The sequence below is a fragment of the Microtus ochrogaster genome, chromosome 6 (assembly GCF_000317375.1).
Source record: "Microtus ochrogaster isolate Prairie Vole_2 chromosome 6, MicOch1.0, whole genome shotgun sequence".
Taxonomy (NCBI): Eukaryota; Metazoa; Chordata; class Mammalia; order Rodentia; family Cricetidae; genus Microtus; species Microtus ochrogaster.
In genome coordinates this window covers 30,112,908-30,135,967 of record NC_022013.1, presented here as the reverse complement: position 1 = coordinate 30,135,967, position 23,060 = coordinate 30,112,908, and the positions used below count along the sequence as shown (strand labels likewise).

Sequence of the window (23,060 nt, the reverse complement as noted above, 5' to 3'; positions counted from 1 at the left end):
AGATCTTGAGAGGACAATAATCAACTTTATATGATCAATTTAAATCTTATTAATGAGTCTGTTTCTAAAGCATAGTAATTATTGAAATGATAATTATTTTCACTGAGAGAATGTAGTGAGCCAGGCATAGAAGAACACGCGTGAGTTTTTTTTGCTTCAAGTATCGTGGAAAAGTTGGAGTGACCATGATCCTTAGGTCATGGATACCCATCCTAGTTTTTGCCTTCACTCTGTTTCCTTAGCTGCTTATTTAATTATTTACTCAATTTGTTCATCTCAATAAAGCATTAGGTTAGCCAGACAGGGTGACACATGCCTCTAATCCCAACATTGTGGAAGCAAAGACAGAAAGAGTTCAAGTCTGAATCAAATGGAGTGAACTGAAGTTGTTTTATTAATTTGAAAAATAGAATTTTCTTTCTGACAGATAATAGTTCTCATTAGTTAGTGCATATATGCTGACTGCTTCTGTAGGAAAACCTGTTAGCACCTAGGGGCACATCCACAAACCTACACAATAGACGGTGTCAGTGGTACCTTACACAAGGGGAGGAAGGGGTGAGGCTCAGACCCCCACTGAAAGCATGTCTCAGTGTGCACAGAAACAGAACAATGGGAACAGGGTGCGGACTGTAGTTAGATCCACCTGGTTTGCTTTGCAAACATTTTATCGAATTTATTTCGGTAAGCCTTTCAGAATCTCCGGGGATAGTTATGAGGAAGCACATATCTGCTTCATGTGCCTGAGGTGCACACTCCAGGACAAATTCCTTGAATCACACCGAAAAATTTCTTCTTGATTTTATTTATATTTCCTGAACATTTCTTTCATCTTTAGATAAATAAAGTACCCGTATTCTAGTTGTGCATGGTTGCACACACCTTTAAGAAGCAGGCAGATCTCCATGAGGCCAGTGTGGTCTATATAATGAGTTCCTGAAAGGCCAGGACTATGTAGATATAGAGACCCTGTCTCAAAGCAAAGCAATACAAAACAAAATAAAAATTTCGGCATCCTACTGTGGAAAGATGACTTAATTCTTCACCAGGACACACACTCACCACTAAACTCTGTTGCTCCCAATATCCATCACAGCTTTTTGTTATTTTATAGCAGAGTGTTAGTCTCATAAGTTGTAATTTTCTTTTCTCTTCAGTCTTTTTTTACTTACCGACCTTCAATGGTTTAATTTCCTTTCCAGCTTTTAGCATTTCCCCTCAAATAAATAGCGACGAAAGTTGTTTTGCGTTTTAGGCTTGGTCTGTTTACTTGCTGTTGCCTCATACACAGAACGCTGCGTTTTTCTTTTCTGACACATCCCTCATGAGGCTCCACTTTCCGGTCTGCTTAATGTTGATACTGATGGCACGTCTGGGGTGCTGGGATTTCTTTTTTTAGTAAAATTTGCTTGTTTTTGTCTTCTTAGATCCCTGACAGAATTTCCTAGAATGAATGTCTTCTTTTTGGTTTCCCTGTCATTTTCACTCATGTTCCCCCAGAATCTTCCTAAAATTTCAAAAGAGTACATTTTGAATCTGTGAGTACTTAAATACTTTCCTCTCATCAAACTAAATTACGAGTGTACTTGGGCATATAACTCTGATTTACAAATGACTTCCTCTTGTGTGTGTATGTGTGTGTGTGCATGTGTGCACACACATGCACCAGCGTGAGTGTCTCACTACATACTTCAGTCTGGTATCAAACAGAGACCTGCCTCTGTTTACCAAGCACTAGGGTTATAGGCATCGTCACACATGGCCTTCTGAGGAGTTCTAAAATGTTCTATATCCTCCAGCATGCAATGCTTCAGATGATAAACTAGAAGTGTATCCAATCAATTTAGAGTGAGTCGCAAAATTATTGCTTTTCTTGGGGCTATTACTTCAGCTGTATTTTCAAAAATGGATTCTTAGAACAGAGAAGCTTTCAGGAAAATGAAGTTTGTACCCTTGGCTTCAATATATTTGCAGTGGAACATTATCTTTTTTGGTCTGTGAAATGTATGTAGCTATTTTGTGTTGCTGTGTGATGGAAAAAAGCTATGTGTGAAGTCCTGGAATGTTTAATGCAGTGTATCCTATTAGATAACCAGGATTTTTATTATTTTTCATTTTTCTACGTTTTGTTTTTTAGAGCATAAAATAGTGATGCTGATTAAACAGCTAGTGATAAACCAAGAAACAGAATTCTTTTAAGTATGTGTTTCTGTTAAGCAACTGACTCGCAGATGATTTTGTAAGTGATCTAATATTTTCTAAGTCTTCCATAAGAGAAGGCAGGCATCAGAATTCCTAATAGCTGGGGGGATTAGCAGTGTTTGGTTCTCATTATTCAATTGCACTTAGACCTGAGGAAAGGAAGACACAGAAGAAATGTGAAGTCGTTTTCCTTCCTGTTCACGTGTGCATGTGTGCATGCATGCATGCATGCATGTGCATGTGTGTGTTTGAATTGTGTACTTGTGCATGTGCACAAGTGTGAATGTGGGCACAAACGTGTAGGTCAAAGACAACCTCAGATGTTTCTCCTTAGGTGTCATCTGCCCCTTTTGAAACAGGGTCTCTCATTGACCTGCTACTCATTGATTTGACTAGGTTTACTAGCCAGTGAGTCCCAAAAATCTACCTCTCTAGTGATGGAATTGTAAGTGTCTGCTATCAAACCTTGATTTTTAAAAATGGAATCTGGGGTCCTGAGTTCCTTGCTCGTGCTCTCTCTCCTTCTGCTCCTGATTTGGACCTTGGGATTTCAGTCCGGTGCTCCAAAGTGAGTCTCTGTCTCTGTCTCCTTTCATCACCTGATGAAGGTTAATATCCAGGATGATGACTATATGTTTTTCTTTGGGTTCACCTTCTTATTTAGCTTCTCTAGGATCATGAACTATAGGCTCAATGTCCTTTATTTATGGCTAGAAACCAATTATGAGTGAATACATCCCATGTTCCTCTTTTTGGGTCTGGCTTACCTCACTCAGGTGTTTTTTATTTCCGTCCATTTGCATGCAAAATTCAAGAAGTCCTTGGTTTTTACTGCTGAGCAGTACTCTAATATGTATATATTCCATATTTTCTTCATCCATTCTTCCATTGAAGGGCATCTAGGTTGTTTCCAGGTTCTGGCTATTACAAACAATGCTGCTATGAACATAGTTGAGCATATACTTTTGTTGTATGATAGGGCATCTCTTGGGTATATTCCAAGAGTGGTATTGCTGGGTCCAGGGGTAGGTTGATCCCGAATTTCCTGATAAACCGCCACACTGCTTTCCAAAGTGGTTGCACAAGTTTGCATTCCCACCAGCAATGGATGAGTGTACCCCTTACTCCACAACCTCTCCAGCACAGTGAGACAATGGGGATGTTCTATCGGGAACTCACCAAGGCCAGCTGGCCTGGGTCTAAAAAAGCATGGGATAAAACCGGACTCTCTGAACATAGCGGACAATGAGGACTACTGAGAACTCAAGGACAATGGCACTGGGTTTTGATCCTACTGCACGTACTGGCTTTGTGGGAGCCTAGGCAGTTTGGATGCTCACCTTACTAGACCTGGAAGGAGGTGGGTGGTCCTTGAACTTCCCACAGGGCAGGGAACCCTGATTGCTCTTCGGGCTGATGAGGCAGGGGGACTTGATTGGAGGAGGGGCAGGGAAATGGGAGGCGGTGGCGGGGAGGAGGTAGAAATCTTTAATAAATAAATAAATTAATTAATTAATTAAAAATGGAATCTGGGGATTGAACTTGCACCTTCATGCTTGCAAGCCAAGTACTTTATTGACTGAGGCATCTCCCTAGCCCCATCTTAGTTTCTTATTACGAATTATAGAAAACTTCTGGATCAATGAAGAATTAAACCTCAACATTAGAACATATCCAGTGATGTGTTTTGATAATGAATATGCTTGAAAGGGTGTTCTTTAATTCTACCCTCAACCATTTGTAAATTTAATCTTGATATTTTATATTTCCTTTTAGATTCATCTTGCAATAAAAACAATACCAAGTGCCTCTCGAATTCTTGCCCAAACAATTCTACATGCAAGGGTTTTCCACAAGACAATTGTTGCTCAGACATAGACAACGATTTGGACAAAGGCTGTGATGATGTGAAGGACCCTTGTTTCTCCAGTCCCTGCCAAGGAAATGCCACTTGTGTGAATACTGCAGGAGAAAGGAGCTTTCTGTGCCAGTGTCCTCCTGGGTACAGCGGGCTGACCTGTGTCACTGCCACCGATTCCTGTGGGGGAAACTCCTGCCAACATGGAGGCACTTGCCATAAAGACCCCGAGAACCCTGTCTGTATCTGCCCTGCTGGATATGCTGGAAAGTTCTGTGAGACAGACCACAATGAGTGTGCTTCTAGCCCTTGCCACAACGGGGCTGTGTGCCAGGATGGGATCAATGGCTACTCCTGCTTCTGTGTGCCTGGATACCAAGGCAGGCACTGTGACTTGGAAGTAGATGAATGTGTTTCTGACCCATGCATGAATGAGGCTGTGTGTCTCAATGAGATAGGGAGATACACTTGTGTCTGCCCTGAAGCGTATTCTGGTAAGTGCAATTACATCAGTACTCTGAATATGTGGTTGGTTTACTTCTCCTTTTATATTCAATAATATGTATGTCTAATCACTTATGAAAACGGTCAAATTCTAGAAGGTACTAATAACTAGATAGAAAGCTTACTAAATCCTGAAAACCTTGTGAATTTGCTGAGTTTGTGAGCATGTATTAATTTTTCAGTAAAAGTTCTACACAGCTGCAAGCTTAGATTCAGTTTTCACAAATGTTAAGTAGTATTCTTTTGTGTATAGATGCCATTTTTAAATAAAACCTCACTATCAATTGATGGATACTTAGGTTGCTACCATATCTTGGCTATTGTAAATAGTGTGTCAGTGAATGAGAGAAGACAATGCATATTATATATTACATGTTATACATATTTTAAGCTACATATTCAGTAGTGGGGTAACTTGATCACATGGTAAACTAGTTTTCAGGGGTTTTTTTTGAGAATATTCTATACTGTTTTCTAAAATTCATAATATACCAATAAAATAGAGGTCCCTTTTCCAAAAGCTTTCTCAGCATTTACTTTTATGCATTATTTTCAACACTGCCAATATCACAGTTGTAAGATAATGTCACAGTTGGTACTCCTCTGTGATCAGAAATGTTGGAAATCTTTTCATGTATCTCTCAGTCACTTGTCTTCTGCTTCTGCTGTATTTTGGATAAAACTAGAAGACATTATGTTAAGTGAAGTCATGCAGGCACGAAGGGCCAGATCCGGGCACAAAGGGCCAGACCTATGTGGAATCTAAAACAACTGACACAAAGAATCGGGTATTGAATGGTGGCTGCCATCGGCTGGAGCATGAACAAGGAAAGGGAAGATGTTGGTAAATGAGTACAAGGTGACAGCTGGGGAGTAAGTGTTAGGGTTCTATTGCTTGAGGACTATACTTGGTTATACTGTATATTTCAAACAACCATAGGAAGAATTCTAAGTATTCTCATCACAGAACGAAAAACAGTAAACGCTTGTACTGATTAGCTTGATTCGGTCAATAAACAGCACATACACACATTCCAACATTATGTCCATAAAAATCTACAATTATTTCAATTGAAAATAAGTTAAAACTTTAAAACAACAAGAATGACAAGTACCTTTAGATTCAGTCTATGGGCTTCATGGAGTCACTTTCAGAATCAGATAGTTCTGCTTTTCTATCCCTTCTATTTCTTCAGTCCTGTCTTAGCCCTACCATCTATGGCCCAAAGCCCAATACTTCATGTACCCTATTAGGAAAGCAGGGTATAAATCGGTAGGTTCTGGTGCTTAAGTGTGCTCTAGCAGATAAATGGCAGCAAGCCAGTTCTTACTTCATTGTTTAGAAGACAATAATAGTACATCACATCAGTTGCTTACAAAGTTTCAACGATGGTGAATAAACCATCCTTTGACTGTATCCTTGGAGCCAAGTAAACTTAGCCAACTATGAGGAGTCCTGATCCTTTCGACCGTATATGTATTTCATATAAATTTATTTTGTGATTACATTTTAAATGTGGCTCATAAAAGTCTGAGTTATAAAAATCTGCATGGTTGCTTAGAAAACAAGAGAAAAATAAAGCATTACTGGAATGATACCATTTTATCAGTAAACTTGTTACATTTCTGTTTATCAGGCAAAGAACATTGGTTGTTTTGAGCCCAGAACAGACATCATGCAATAAACAGTATTGTAGAGAGACGTGTATTGTCTGTAAAATTTCAAAAAATTCCATTTTTGAATATACTCTTGACATTCTTTATGTCTAAATTTAGGCTATATAAAAGATTTTAATTAATGTTCAGCCCTAAATATAACATTTATCCCATCCCTTCTAATGCTCAGGGAACATTTAGAAAAGAGGTCAGAGAGCTAATAATTGCTGGAAGACATGGAGAAGGGCTGCAAAATGCCATCTTCTAGATAAGACATAGCCATTAGAATTGCAGACTCATGGCAGTTGAGGTAACCTGTGCTAGATCAGCATCCAGACAGGGACTCTGGCGGCCTTATGCCTCACTGCTTCTCACTGTTGAACTATTTGCTCCCAATAGAATCAGGAAGAGCATGAGCCATTGTTTTCATTTGTGTTCCCACAAGTAACCCCACCAGATTGTAATGAATAGGTCACCTGCCGAAGTAGAGTAGCCGTGTTCTGGTAGCCTATCTTGGCTCTCATCCCTGAATACCAATTATCCAGAAATGTGGAACAGAAATGTCCAGATCCTATCTTCAGAAGGTCAAATTTAATTGATAATATCTAAGAATGGGAGTCAGAAATTAAGTTCATGTGAACTTAACATAAAGACTTTGGTTGTTGGTTTACATCATAGCTGTCCCTTCAATACTGATGTTTGTGGTAGTCTGGACCAATTACCAGAAATCCCAGAGAAGACAGGTAGAATTAAGAAAAGCCAAAGTTGATGAGGGAGAAAGAAGAGCATGAACACTCAACATGGATGCTCTTGCATTCCCTGACTCTACCTAGATCTTCTAATGAATCTTGTACACTGTTACAGTGACCCAGCTGCTGTGTGCCGTATCTGAGTTTAGAGTGAGCATAAAGAACCGGGTTTACAGAGTGGAAAAAAACACTGTGTGCTTGTGAGCCGCAAAGCAAGAAAAGGAAGTAAATTTTAAAAGACAGAGAGGTAGGATGGGGGAAGGAGCCACAGCATGTGGAGAGGGTTCACGCTGCATGAATCCTCTGTGCACTCCATTGCACTTCACGAGCTGTGATTCATTGGCTGCGAAAATGAGCTGAGCCTGAGCCAAACTGAAGCCTTAGGAGAGAGTCTGTTTGCATGAGCATCAGCTACAGCTGAAGCTTAAGTGAGTACTTAAAGGTTTCTTTAGCGAAAAGGACTTTGACCTGGAGCATTTGTCTAGTTTTAGTTTAAGTTTATGCAACAAATCTTTATGTAATTGAAGTCCTCTTTATATTGATGAAATTAATAGTGTATACCTTTTCCATTAAGATGCTTGCAGTATTAGAAAACAGTTGTAGGAGGGCAGGGAAAAGCCAATTGGATAATAAAACAATTGGATAATAAAAATCAAGTAAAAACATGTATTGAAATTCTCAGTGAAAGAAACCTATAGGAAAATATTCCATTCCTTCATTATAAAATAAATATTTGAGGGGCTATGGAGATGGCTCAGTTGGTAAAGTGCCTGCCAGAGCAAGCATGAAAACCTGAGTTTGGACTCAGAGCACCCAGGTAAAAATCTGTGCAATTCATAGTTGTTGTCTGTAATCCCAACCTCCCTAGGGCTCCTTAGCTAGCCAAGTCAGCCAATTGGTGAGTTTTAGATTCAATGAGAGACCCTGTCTCAAAAAAAAAAAAACATGGAAAGGCATCCAGGAAGATACTCTGTGTTGGCTTCTGGTTCCTATAAACCTATATGTGTTTACATACATAATACATATAAAAACCACCTACATACACACAAAAAATAAGTTATGAAATGATGGATGAATGAATAAATTAAAAATAGATCTTTAGTATATAAATTATTTTAAAATAAGAGTAACATAATTTTAAGTTTTACATATAAGGTACATATTAAATTTACTTTTAAGCATAATGAATATTTTTATTTTGTAAATATAAATATTTATATTTATTTTTATTTCATAAATAAAAAAAGTTGTATTTTAAGAATGAAATTTAGTTCATAGTTTAGAAAGTGTAAAATTTTAGGGTCTTACCTAGAAGAGTTATTGTGGTGATAAAGGAAAAGGCAGCCTTGATAGTGACCAGGAAGAAGGCTCACTTACCATTTTTCAAAGAAAGAATATTTTCACACTATTTTTACCTAGGGAAATGTTGATGCCTCTAATAAAAACATGTGCTGAAATTTCCAATGGTACTTTCAACATAATGAACATATAATGTGTACCAACGTCTCTCAAACTTTAGCATGCATCCATCTCGCCTGAGGAATTTGCTGTGGAAATACAGTATTTGATTCCACAGATCTGAGATGAGGCTCAAGTCCCCATGTGATGCTAATGTTGCTGGTGCAGTGTCATTGTGACAGGATCTGGGCTCACCTAGAAGACAAGCTTCCAGGCACATTTGTCATGGATTATTTTGATAAAGGTTATCTTCCGACCATGCTTGTGAGGGAATATATTTATCAAGGAAAATGAGGTGGAAAGATCCATGATAAAGTGGGTGACACCATTTTGTGGGTTTGGGTCCTGGATGACAACAACAACAAAAAAGCTAGCTGAACTCAATATGTTCAATATGTTACCTCTCTTTGCTTCCTGACTGCATATATAATATGTCTAGTCACCTCAAGTTTCTGGTGCCATGGTGGATTGTACCCTTGAACCGGAAGCCACAAAAACTCTTCCTTCTTTAAGTTGCTTTGGTCAGGGTAATTTTTCACAGAAACAAGAACAGAAGCTAAGACAACCACACAAAAGCAAGTGATTACTCCCATGACATCCACACCACTGTTGTAACAGTGGGTATGTCTTACCTGGCCACTCATTATTGTAGCTCGCAGAAATCTTAGCTGGGTATGACTGTGGCTGATGTTAATCACTATGAAAGCTGTATATTAGAAATGAAGCTCTTAGGTCACTTACAACTCAATTTCCTCATTTTCTGACTTGGGTATGTGGTGTCCTCAGCAATAGGGTACTACCATCATTACTACTTATGAATTTTCTGACCTTCATGGATACTCCAAATGAAACATGTTAATCTGAGTATCCAAAATTAATCTCAATAAATGAAAGGAAACATTCAGCCTGTGTTGCTCTGGGTCTCAGCTAGCTCCAAATGATTGTTTCTAGTTCTCTCTATTTACCTGGAAATTTCATGATGCTGTTTTTCTTAATGGCTGGATGATACCCTATTATGGAATTGTACTACATTTTTTATTATCCATTCATCAGTTGGTGGGAGTCTAAGCTGTTCTCATTTCCTGACTATCATGAGCATAGCAGCAATAAGCATGGATGAGATGATATTTCTCTACTAGAATTTGGAGTTCGTTAAGTACATGCCCAAGAGTGGTATAGCTATATCATAAAGTAGACCTATGTCTATCTTTTTGGAGAATCCACATAACTCCTCCCCAAGGAGGCTGAGTGATTTTGCACATCTGCCATCAGTGAATAAGCTCCCCCTTTTCTCATACTCATTTGTGATCATTTTAAAATTAGCCATTTGACTGTGTTCAGGTAAAATTTCAAGGAAGTTTTAATTTGAATTTTCCTAATATCTCAAGACATTAAATTGATGTAGGTGGGTCTTCTTTCTATGTGTTGCTTTCATTGGTTAATTAATAAAGAAACTGCTTGGCCTGATAGGTCAGAACATAGGTGGGTGAAATAGACAGAACAGAATGCTGGGAAGAAGGGAATTGAGTCAGATTGATTTTTCGACCCAAGACGGATGTAGGCTAGAATCTTTCCAGGTAAGCCACCACCTCATGGTGCTACACAGATTATTAGAAATGGGTTAATCAAGATGTGAGAATTAGCCAATAAGACGCTAAAACTAATGGGCCAGGCAGTGTTTAAATGAATACAATTTGTGTGTTGTTATTTCGAGTGTAAAGCTAGCCATGCGGGAGCTGGGTGGGACAAAAATCAGGCCTGTTTGCCTCATCACTACATTAAATATTTTAGATTTTTTCTTAGCCCTTTTATTTCATCTTTTAAGAACTCTATGATGCCCACTTCCAGTCTCTTGTTCGACATATTAGTTGAAATCTTACCTAGGACAATAAGACAAGTGGAGGAAATGAAGGAGCTTTAACTAAGAAAGGAAGAAGTCCAAGTATGCTTTATTGGCATTCTGGTTAAAATTTTGTCGTTGCATGCAAGTGTGAAGGTGGACCAGAGTGTTTCCAGCAGCAACAGAACTGAGATCTACCTGCACGCTGTGCATAGGCACTCATGTCATAGACAAGCCTTAATAACTGTATAGTGGATTTACATAAGGAGCCCATAACTAGGAAACATAATTCTTATTGTGAAGAAGCATAGAATGCATTGGGATCACATATATTGCATGGAATCTGAAATTTAGCATAATTAACTTGGAGCACAGTGATTTTCAAAGCATGGGCCCTGCAGATAATGGGCAAGGTGTTGAGGGTGGTTTGTTATGGCCATCCTTCCCATGTCACGTGCTCTCTGCCTGCTGCAGTGAGTGATGTGGTTAGCCTGTTGTGTGAGACCTGCTCCACACTGATAGCATATGATGTGTGTTATCTAGTAGCACAGAAATGTTAACACGGATCCCCAATTGTCAAAAGGTGCATAATAAGGGACAAATATCTCCAAATGTGTATCATAAGTTTAGGACAGTCCTTGAGAACACATGATTTGTTTTAAATTTTTGTCAAAGCCATTAATTGACTTCCTTGCTCCTGTGGGACACTACATCCAGCTTTACTGAAGCACCTGGAAATTCTTCCCTGGTTCACCAGCTCATTGTTCAGGGGGGAAGGAACAGATTACCATACAGTTGCAACAAATATCCATTGAAAATTAGTTGATCATATCCTTTGTTCAAAAACATATACCAAATACCACAGAAAATAATAGACTCTGACACTGAAGAAGTCACCATTCTGTAGGCAGAGGAGTAAGAAATATGATAAATGCATTGATATTATAGGGCATTTTGGGTGGATGGTGAGGTAGCACCAGACGTTTAAATAAGCAGTTACGTGTAATTTCCAGAATCTTGCTCCACTCAACCTATCTCTTGGGAAGTAGAGGGTAATGAATGAGGCATTGCTAGGAAGGGCACATCCATGTGGGGACAGAGCAGTTCATTGCAAGCACACACAACAGGCAGTATGGCTTCCATCTGTTAGAAGCTGCAATTGACTTTTAGAAAAAACTTCACTTTTCTGAAGATGTTAGGAGAAGCTATTAAAAAACTTTCTGAAAATATTGGCATAATAATATTTGTATTCTTTAGGGTTTGCATATTAAGTGGTGAGGAGGTAGGGTGGTTAGGGACACCAGTAATGAATTCTGAGGGTCACAAAGGGAATAGTAAATGAGAGCGGGCCTAATGCTATTGGACAATTTTCCATTTTTACTGATAGAATGCTTTTATTCTCAACAAAATAAAAGTTAAAAAAAAAACAACACAAGACATTATTGGAACGTTTCTACTGAATTTTAGATCAAGAAAAGAGAACAAAGTCAAGCTGGGCACTACCTCGGAGCCACTGTGAAGTCTCTTGATGTTTTAATGCGTGATTTGTTATCCTGGATTAGAGGCACAGTCGTACAGAATGGGTAAGCACAGACAGTCCGTTTCTGTGCTGTTAAAGTTTCTATACAAATCAACCAGAACACACAACCAGTGACTGCCTGTGCTCAGACACCATCCCAGCCTGCCTGAGCTTTTACCCGCTCTTCTGTGTGCGGCCGAACCAAACCAAGTGTTTCAAAATAATGAAAGAAAATAAAACCAACAGTGCATTTTAGTATTCCAACAAAAGTACAGTTAACAATAACTTTGCTCTAAAAATACCTTATTTGTTTCCACAGACAAAAATGCCACAAGCTGTTGCAGGCAGCAGTTCTCTCAAGCGACAGCTGCTCTGCTCTCTGCAACTTCCCACAAGCACACAGAGTTAAGAGCAATTAGAATAGAGGAGGAAAATTATTTTGGGTAACATAGCATTTGACAAGTGCTTTAGTAAATAAAGTATTGCCAAGCAGCTAAAATATTTTCACTTTGCTAAAACTTTTCTGGCTTCGTGCGCTGGCTTTTCTCAAAGGTGTGAACTGTGAGTTGGAAATTGATGAGTGTGGATCCCAACCCTGTCTGCACGGCGCCACATGTCAGGATGCTCTCGGGGCTTACTTCTGTCACTGTGCACCTGGATTCCTTGGAGACCACTGTGAGTTCAACTTTGATGAATGTGCCAGTCAGCCGTGTCTCCATGGAGGTCTATGCGTGGATGGAGAAAACGGGTAAGTGTTCTATGGATGAGTGATGGGCTTCCAGAGACTAAGCACTATTCTATAACTGTCGCAAATTTCAAGTTCTCACAGCCTGCATTTGTTGCAAGTTACACCAAGTAATGAAAAGTTGCAGCATTCTGATTTACTAAATATATGTATATATGCATATATTTAATAAATATATACTAAATATATATAATATATATATGTGTATTTAGTGGACATCTGTACTGAGTGAAGGTTTTCCAAGACACTCTTGTAATGGTTGAGAACTACATACATCATAGAAAAGTACCAACACCTAATCTCCATGTAATAAACCTGTTACAGATAAGGAAAATGCGAAAGCAAGGCTATCAATTGTTAAAATTGTGAATATAAAGTTTATATTTATGAAAACAAGCAAATAAATCAAATGGAAAAATAAATCCTTCCGAATTCATCTGTAAAGGCTGCTACAAGAGCACCGATATTAAATTGGTCTATCTCGGCTTTCCAGGTGTTTGGGGAAATTGAGTGAATTTATAGAGAAAGCATAATTATCAAAAAGTATAACTCAATTCACCTCCAAATATGAGTTTCTCATTGGAATTTGTGGAAAGGGCAACACTACATTACATCTTTGTGTGATAAATATAATTAATTTGTATAGTGATAGCTAAGTTCACATCAGATAATATAGCCCTATAAAGAAATTCCCGCACTTGCTTAAGCCATGAATACAGACTTGTAAGTGCAGAACAATATTTGATAGCATTGGACTAGAAATTTCCTCATTTGATAGCAGTCCTGTGGAAATGATGGTGAGCATTACTGTTCCCAGATTGTAATATATGCCATTTCTTAATTTTAATAAAGAATCTGGAGTAAAGAGATGTTAGACGCTCCCATGAGTTCATATCATTAATTTCTTGTAAAAGTAAAAATAAAATCATTTTTCCTCTTATTAATAAATCAGACATGGGGCTGAGGATTTAGTTCAGTGGTAGAATATATGCCTGGTGTGTGCAAAGCCATGGGTTCAATTCCCAAGAGCACACAAATAAAGAAAGTCATAACTTACTTCAAATCTAATTTCAAAATGACTAGAACTCAAAATGAATGTAATGAAAGGCATGTGTGCTTCAAATATGTCCATATGTTAGTTAATAAGATAATAAGATTTTTGAATAGAGCAGAGAGAGTGAAAAAAATCTTTTTAAAAATATCAAGCACAATTTAAATCATATTCTATGTCTTGATTTCACTTTTCCTTGCAAACAATCAATGAGTCTATGAAGGGAGTCTATACTCCTGGCGGCAGCTAACCGGACACTACAGAGACAGGAATGTTAGGATGACTGAAACTTCCAAGGAAATGAAAGCTCTCTGCCATGCGTACTGTTTTCTCTAAAAAGCATCAACACAGAAAACACAGGGGTTTGGGTTCTGATGGGAATGTTGACAGGCTGGAAACCTTCATCCTTTATTCTCTACTTTTATTTTATTTTATTTTTTGAGACAGGGTTTCTTTGTAGCTTTGGAGCCTGTCCTGGAACTCACTCTGTAGATCATGCTTACCTTAAACTCACAGAGACCCACCCGTCTCTACCTCCAAAGTGCTGGGATTAAAGGTGTGCACCACCACCACCCAGCTTATTGGTGGCATGATTCATTTCTTTGTTTTACTGTTATGCCTCCTAATATCTAATTTTTGTGAGGATCAACCAATGTGGTTTGAGTTTATTTTTACACAATAAAATTAATATATTTCCTATAATTCACAAGGGAAATTGATTCTTGCATACCAAAGGAGCTTTTAAATGTGATCTCCATTTCTAGAGACTTGGATGTGCTCCTTTAATATAGGACATGGGCCTCTAATGTCGCACATAGAATATATTACTACTTTTTAACATCTTATTAATCATTAGCCTTCAGGTGGCATTGTTCTTTTAAGTATTTATTTGCTTTTTAATTATGTGTATGTATATGTGTGTTGGTGAAATGTGAACGTAAGTGCAGGTGTTTAAGGAGGCCAGAGGTATCAGATTCCCTGAAGCTCGAGTTACAGATGGTTGTGAGCGCCTCACATGGGTACTGAGAATCGAACTCAGTTCCTTTGGAAGAGCAATGCATGCTCTTAACAACTGAGCCATCTCTACAGGCCATTATTAATATTATTATTAGTAGTAGTAATAGTAGTGTGCATGTGCGTGTGTGTGTGTGTGTGTGTGTGTGTGTGAGAGAGAGAGAGAGAGAGAGAGAGAGAGAGAGAGAGAGAGAGAGAGAGAATGGGTGCCTGGGTCACAGGACCCATGTGGAGGTTCTGGAATGACAACTCCATGAAGTTCATTCCCTCACTCCTCATTATGTAGGTTTGGGAATTGAACTCAGACCCCAAGCTTACACAGCTAGGACCTACATGTGCTGGTCCATCTTCCTGGCCTTATTTTTTTTTAATATTTTTAATCAAACAAAGTCATGAACAGATTTTTCCCAACTCTCTGAGACATAAAAACTATGTCCCTTGTAAGCTGCCATTTCTAGAGTCTTAAGTAGCCCAGTATCTATGCATGGTGATAAATAAACATAGCCATAGGGAATGGTTTACAAGTGTTCTATGACTAAAGCATTCCCTCAAAACACCCTTCTTTTTCACCTAAGAATGCAGATCCACTTTTAATTTTCATAACACTAAATCCTTGAGTAGACATCACCTATATTAAGAACCTACTATTTATAAAAATTCAACAATTCATGCCATCAAACTAAATTTTGAGATAGTTTTAGTCCATAATAATTGGAGATAGAAAAACTAAAATATTCATGTAATTAAAAAGCAAAATACACCATAATCACAATATACTTAAGAGCTCTTCTATTAAGAAAAAATTTAATTTTTATAATAGACCTTATTTGGTGCAAATCATTACCTACTATCTTAAAATGCTAATAATTATATTTACTATACCATTTAATAATAACCTACTACCCTGATATAGTAGAGATGATGTTTTTATTCTTTTATATATATTTAATTATCACTATGATCTGATGACCTAAGTCTTCAGTTTATGTATGGTGAAACTGGCTTCCAAATAATGGTGCATGAAGTTTTACTGTCATTTTTAAATCAATAATGACAAAGCGTTGTTATGGAAACACACAACCATTCCGGTCTTCAGAGATAACTCCATTGTACTTTTGAGGTAAGTATGAAGCTATGCCATTGGGGTCAGGTTAATGAGCAAATAGAGACAGAATAAGAGGGTTTATTTCAAGATGACCAAGAGTTGACATGAGATTTTCATTTACTATCTAGCTACCACTGCGACTGCACAGGTAGTGGATTCACGGGGATGCATTGTGAGACCTTGATGCCTCTTTGTTGGTCAAAGCCTTGTCATAATAATGCTACATGTGAAGACACTGTTAACAGCTATGTTTGTCACTGCTGGCCTGGTAAGTGACAATTTCTTTATCTTTTTTTCTTTTTACTCAGACTAGAAACACATTGCTTATAGAAATTGAACTAAAAAATTCTTTCCACCAAAGGCTTTAAGCCAACACTTTATTCAGCTTTACCTATTATATTGAATTCTTCATCGCCTACACAGAATTGATACTATACTCTAAACTGTGTAAGACAAGGGACCACAGCTCCAGTGACTAGAACTCTCTAGGTTCAGAACACAGCAATGGAAGGTTGAATTTCATATAGCTTTCGTGAAGAAACATTCACTAGGATTGTTTCCTTTTATCTACCTATTTCCAGACACCAGAAATACAAAAGAAAATACTCCAATGTATGAACTTTCTAAGAGTTTATCTTGTCTCTTGGACAATTCATGCAGTTAGTCAATCTCATAATTCATGTAGCTAGTCAATCTCTCATAATCTGGGAGCAAATGGGGCATATCTAATTCTAATAGATATATAGTATATAAAAATATAAGTTTTGGTACATTAAGATACTATAATGAGCTTATATTAAAGTGAATATTACCATTTAGAAAATATGCCTGCATATGTATCATAAATGGACTCACTGACAAGGAACTTCAGATAAATATCTTAGGCACTCTTCAGATGGATTTTCACTTATAAAAGAAAGGTGTTAATAATAATATCCACCTCCTTGAGTTGTTTTAGAAAACAACTCCAGTAATAAATATAAAGATCTTAGCTCAGCTTAAAACATAAAAAAACTCAGTAAACACTAACTAGTTGGTAAAAATAAGAGATTGATCATTCCGTGCCCTGACTAGCACCAAGCAATACAGCTTACTTTAGGAAGGAAGGGAGGGAGGGAAGGAAGAAGGGAACGGAAAGAAAAAGTCAAGTGCTAGGAGCACATAGAAAGGGACCTGTCCTGCTGTGGATCTCTGGGTGATTGTTCAAGACCATTTGACTATGTTGAGTGGTGTCAGGAAGATGGAAATGGGACAAATGGCAGCCAGATCTCAGAGATATTTGTCTGCCTTACAAATTATGAGTCAGGGAAGTTACATACTGTGGTGGTTGGAAAGAAAATGACCCACAAAGGGAATGACACTATTAGGAGGTGTGGCCTTATTGGAGTAGGAGGGGTCTTGTTGGAGGAAATTTGTCACTGTGGAGACAGGCTTTAAGTTCTCATGTATGTTCAAGCTTTTCACAGTGAAAGAGACCATGTCCTGTTGCCTCCAAGATGTTGGACTCTCACCTTCTTCTCTAGCACCATGTTTGCCTGCACGTGGCTATGTCCCACCATGATGATAAAGGGCTGAACTCTAAGCAGGCCACCCCAATTAAATGTCTCCCTTTCTAAGAGTTGCCTTGTGCATGGTGTCTCTTCACAGCAATAGTAAACCTAACTAAGAGACATAAACCAACCTATTCATTTACAAAGAGGTCTCTTACAGCTTAATGGAAGCTGATTGAGTGAAATAAAACTGAAGATGCAAGAGATTTTGAAACAGAACTGAGTCACTTGCCAGAACTAAGACAGCAGTTGTAAGATGTGGAAGAGAGGATGGGTCATTGTTATGGTTTGAAAGGAAAAGGTCCCCCACAGCACAAACTCAATAGGACATTTCAAAAGTGCAGCCCAGCTGGTAGAAGTGGGGCACAAGAAGTAGTTCTTCAAAGATCATTCCTAATCTTTAGCCTTTACCACCACATGTTCTTATAACCCCTAACAGAGACACTTGCCCCATGCCTTCTCCTACTGTGATGGGTTGGAAGCCTCTGATTTATCTAAAAGATCTCCTTTGCCAGTTATGTTGTTCCTGCAAGTATTTTCATCACATCTATGAAGAAGTCACTAACACAGTGGCCAGGAAGGTTTTGTGGGAGGTAAATGACATGGGAAGCTTCAGCATGTTAAGAATCTGGGTTTCCATCTGAGGTCACTGTGTAAATGGTGGTTCACCCTAGATAGAAAAGTAAGAATGTCTTTATACCCTATGCTTACTGTTGTATAGAATGAGATTTAATACTAGAAGTTACTTTATAAGTTAGAAAGGACTGTAAAAGTTGTGCTAAAAAACACATTGGTAAGCATCATGGCTACATTTGTCTTTAGTCCTTATTTCAAAAGTAAATAATTTGCAGAAGTATCCATCAACTTAAATGTTTATCACAGAAGTTTTCCTGAAACTTAGATGTTATTGAATATGTGGAAAAAACAAAACAAAAAATAAAAATCACAATCCCAGAGGATCTGATTTGGTATCATGTTGTTTCTTTGTACAGAGATTTATAGGGAAACTTGTTAAAAATATTGATCGTGGTCTTGACTGAAGGAATCTATTTATATCTGGTTAAAGAGAACAGCAACTAAAATCCCCCCAGAGTCTTGGCGGTGTGGACAGGACTGGCAAACACATAAATCAGCACCCCCCCCGCCACCCTCCCAATTGAATGAGATAATGCATGAGCCGGAAAAGCAGGGAAGGATTTATTATAGTTCTAAATCTCTTCCTAACTTGGCTGATGTGTGAGCTTGAGTCTTAGAACACAAACAATATTACAAAGAGCCATGTTCTTTTTTTCAGAAAGTCCTGACGCATAGCAACCTATTGTGAAAACTACTGTTTAGTAACATTTAAAAAGCATGTAAGCATGAAGCAGAAATATTTCAAAAGTGGGCATTCTTGACGAAGAGCTTCCAAGGGCTCATTAAGTTGCTCTCTGTAAGAGTTGTGAGGTCTCTATTTGACATGTTTCTTATTTCCTTTATCCAATGCTCAAGTTTCTTCTTCAGATTGTTGAGAAGGGTCCCAAGGGTTACATGAAATAAATATATTAGACTGTGGTGCAAGAGGATTTATATTGTGGCTATTATTTGAAATAAGATCCACTCAGGTTTTTATTAGAGCTACAAAATGAGCAATAATATTGCATTCTCATTACTGGCTCATCAATAGTTAATTCTCTAGTTATGCACTGAGCCAGTTATAATTTAAGTTGTTGTCATTTTAACCATTAATTAGTACTATTTATTCTCACTCAGTCATTGATTGAAGGTCAACTATTTCTGTATTGCTGGGTAGTGGAGTGTTGAATAAAATACACACAGTCCTGTTTATGTGGAGCCCACAATCTGTTGAGGCAGTCAACTATACATGCAAGTAAACACATCATTAAATGTTGTCAAAAGAGCAATGGAAGAAAAAGACTGAGGAACATGACAGAAAACCAAGGCATCTTATTGTGTCGTGATCTGAACAAGAGAGAAATGTATTGTGAGGTAAAGTCTGAAAACAGAGGAAGAGTTGACCAAGTAAAGGCATGGGAGAGAATTTCCCAGAAGGGGAGGGAGCATTGTTAAGGCTGTGGGGTGGAAAGCATCCTCGAGGAGGAAGTGACAGAGCTGGATGAGGAGGGTGCTGGGATGAAAAGAGCCCATATACTGAGGGAGCAGTTACATTGTGTTAAGGTTGAATTTTATCCTGTGTGAAAACAAGAAGCCATTGTTATTAAAATGAAAAAGTAAGATGGTTTGATTTTCAAATTGTGTGATTTAGGATAAAGATAAGGTTCTCAGTGAACTTAAGGTGACATTACAGATGTCACTTGTCTTGTGAATTGGTGTCCCTGGAAAGACTTCATACATGTGTCTCACCAGCTTACAAAGTAGCTGGTGCTATTTCTGTAGCCACCAACATCATGTCTGGGTTCCACTAAATTTACATTTGGGGATTAGCACTCCACACATTACAAGCAAATAAGAAAATCCTCCTGAGGCATAACACAGGAAAGAGATTCAAAACATTTTAAGTACCAAATATACCCCACAAGGTGGTTACTAGAAAAAATGGAACTACAGCAAAGTATTTGGGAAAACTTACATTTGGCGATGGAAAATGCCTACTAGACATTCAGATCCACTTGCTGGTGATATGTCAATTGTGCAGATACTCTTGTGGCATCTGTCAATTTTGGCTACAATTATAAAAGAGAATATAACAGATGAGTTCTGTTTTCAGGTCTCAACTCAGGACTTTACCCAGACACACAGAACCTGTAAAAGAATGCTTATACTGGGGTACAGCTATATTTGGGGACACCTGATGGTATCTAGACATTATGAGTTAGATATGTCTTAGGAACTTAGAGTAAACAGTGAGTAAACAAAGCAAGCCATGAAAGGCTACATGTAATATAATTCTCTCATGTTAAAGCTCTATCCACACACAATAAAGCTATGCCTTTATGGGTTCACATGTCTGTAAAGACAGAGAATCAAATTGCATAGGGAAATTTCTTTTGTATTAAATATTTTAGTTTCTTATTAAGTGGTAAGCCACTTATTTTTAAATCCTTGTCCATAATGAAATGACCAACCTGAATCCAGGAAGGTATACTTCTGTGTGCTAGGTGATAACTCTGACCTTTAAGAGGTACCTTAGGCTTTCTATTACCGTGATGAAACACCATGATGAAAATAACTTGGGAAGGAAGGGATTATTTGGTTTAGACTTCCACGTCTAGTTCATCACTGAAGGAAGTCAGAGCAGGAACTCAAGCAGGCAGGAACCTGAAGGCAGAACCTTATACAGAGGCTGAGATATATGAGATATATGGGATGGATGCTGCTTACTGGCTTGCTCTCTGCTCTGATGACTTTAACTTGTGGCAAGTTGGCATAAAACTCAGTAGAAACTGACCCCTTGTCAACTTGACACAAAAGCACATCACAATTTCACCCCAACCCTTCCTTTCTTGTTCATCCCCAAGATCACACTTTAATATGCACACCGCAATATAAAACATTTTATAAACTTAAAAAGTTCCACAGCCTTACAAATTCAAATACTTTAAAATTTCCTTCTCTTTAAATATATCCAAAAAATTTTTTAAAAAAATCAAAGTCACAGTCAGGTGGTAGTGGCACATGTCTTTAATTACAGCACTTGAGAGACAGAAGCAGGTGGATCTTTGTGAGTTCAAGGCTAGCCTGGTCTACAAGAGGTAGTTCCAGGACAGGCTTCAAAGCTACAGAGAAACCCTGTCTCAAAAAAATCATGCATGTCAAAGCAAAACAAAACTCCATCAAAGTAAATCTACTCAATGTCCAGTATCTGGGATGCACTCATGAAGGGCTTGGGTCACTTCTCTGGCTTTGCTTGCTGCAAAACACATACCTTCTCCTAGGCTCTGGCTGGCTTCACTGCATACCTGCTGCTATCCTCCGTTGTCATGCCATGGTACTGACATCTCCCAAATGCTGGCATCTGCTGCAACTATGCTACTTTCCCAATAGCCTCTCCTGGGCTTTCTTCGAGTACTCCAGCCATGCCACACAGTACCAAGCCTCAGCTGCTCTCTATGACCCTTCATGACATCAAAACCAGTACCGCCTGGGTGACTCTTAAACTACCAAGTTCGGCTGCAGGCATATAGTATATAATCTTAGTCACCTCTGGAGCACAGCTTGAGTGTGTTGCCTCTAAGGAAACACTTCCCAGAGGATGTCACTTCCATGATGCTGGTCTCTTGTTAGTCACCGCTAATGTCTCGGTTCCAGGTGTCCAGCACTGATTGTTCCAGAAAAGCAAAGATTTGACTTCAGTTGTTCTGGTATCTTGTTAACCTTCAGCCTTTGGTTAACCAGAACCACAGAATCTTAACTCAAAATAGCAAGCAGTCATTAAGAGACTTGCAAACTTCCCTCTGAAAGTTCACAAGACAGGCTCTGTGGTCTGCATTTCACTCAGTACTCTAATAATCCAAGCTCGCACAGAACAGCCCACCAAGCTTTGAAAGCTAAACAGCCCAGAGTTTCAAAGTCCTCCCATAATCCTCCCAAAACAATGGAGTCAAGTCTGTCACAGAGATATGCTGGTACCAGTTTTTTCTGGTTCGTTTTTAAAAGGACTATTTGCTAAATTGGTATAAACGGTTTTCCATGCGGTGTTCAGATCAAATCATAGTTATCTTGAAATTCCCTTTTATTTCAAGCCTTACTAATGAAACCTTTCTAAAAATACTGAACAAAACCATACAACTTCTAGAATTTATTATGTATCTCTGATCCATTGCTGCTAGGATCTATTTCCATGTAGCATCCTCTTTATCGGCTTTCCCCGCTAGCTTTTTGAAGGTGGGCATCTTGCTAATTGGCACCAGCACAGTGGTCAGCCTCCTCTCAGACAAGTGCCTGGCATTTCCCAAGCTTTGGCTCAGCAGTTTCTCTGAACTTTCATCCTGCAGGCTACACAGGTGCCCTGTGTGAGACGGACATAAATGAATGCAGCAGCAACCCCTGCCAGTTCGGGGGTGAGTGTGCCGAACTGTCCTCGGAGGCTGTGTATGGACACATTGCTGGCCTGCCTTCCTCCTTCAGCTACCTTGGAGCCTCGGGCTATGTTTGTCTCTGTCAGCCTGGATTCACAGGTGAGGCTAATGAAATGGGTACCGACTCCTGGGTTTAGTGACAGCGGTGGATATAACTAAACCGCTGATGAGAAGACTTGGGCTGTCCCCATCATGGTCTTGACCTCTTTGCTCCGCCCACTCTTCAGCTGGGCTTTGGGAGCTCAGCCCAGTGCTCCACTGCCGGTCTCTACCCCTGTCTCCATCAGTTGCTGGAAGAAGGTTCTATAGTGACATTTAAGATTGTCGTCCATCTGACTACAGGGCAAGGCAAGTTCAGGCACCCTCTTCACTATTGTTTAGAGTCTTAGTTGGGGACATCCTTGGAGATTTCTGGGAACTTCTCTAATGCCAGGTTGTAGTAGGAGGCTGCTTGTTTGTAGTAGGAGGCTGCTTGTTCATTCCAGGCTGCCCAAGCCATGAAATAATCAGTCAGAAACTCTAATTAAATCAGAAAATTTAAATCACTGCTAGGCCAATCACTTAAGCACATTGCTAGCTAGCTCTTATATCTTTGGTTAACCCATTTCTATTATATTTTACCATGAGGTTAGTGGTTTACTGGCAAGGTTACAGCTGGCAGCTCACATCTTTCCCCTCTGGCAGCTCTGTGGCATCTTTTTGACTCTGAATACTCTAATACTCTCTCTCTCTCTCTCTCTCTCTCTCTCTCTATATATCTCTCTCTCTCT

General features: G+C 38.8%; 1 protein-coding gene across 1 annotated transcript in view; it reads left to right on the top strand.

The window, feature by feature from the left end:
- Nucleotides 1-23,060, top strand: part of Crb1 (crumbs 1, cell polarity complex component) — a 241,606-nt gene that overhangs the window by 102,150 nt on the left and 116,396 nt on the right. Inside the window, exons 2-5 of the mRNA XM_026779634.1 lie at nt 3,979-4,554; nt 12,339-12,534; nt 15,830-15,969; nt 22,207-22,389. Coding sequence (XP_026635435.1) covers nt 3,979-4,554; nt 12,339-12,534; nt 15,830-15,969; nt 22,207-22,389 — 1,095 coding nt within the window. The remainder of the gene's footprint in view (nt 1-3,978; nt 4,555-12,338; nt 12,535-15,829; nt 15,970-22,206; nt 22,390-23,060) is intronic.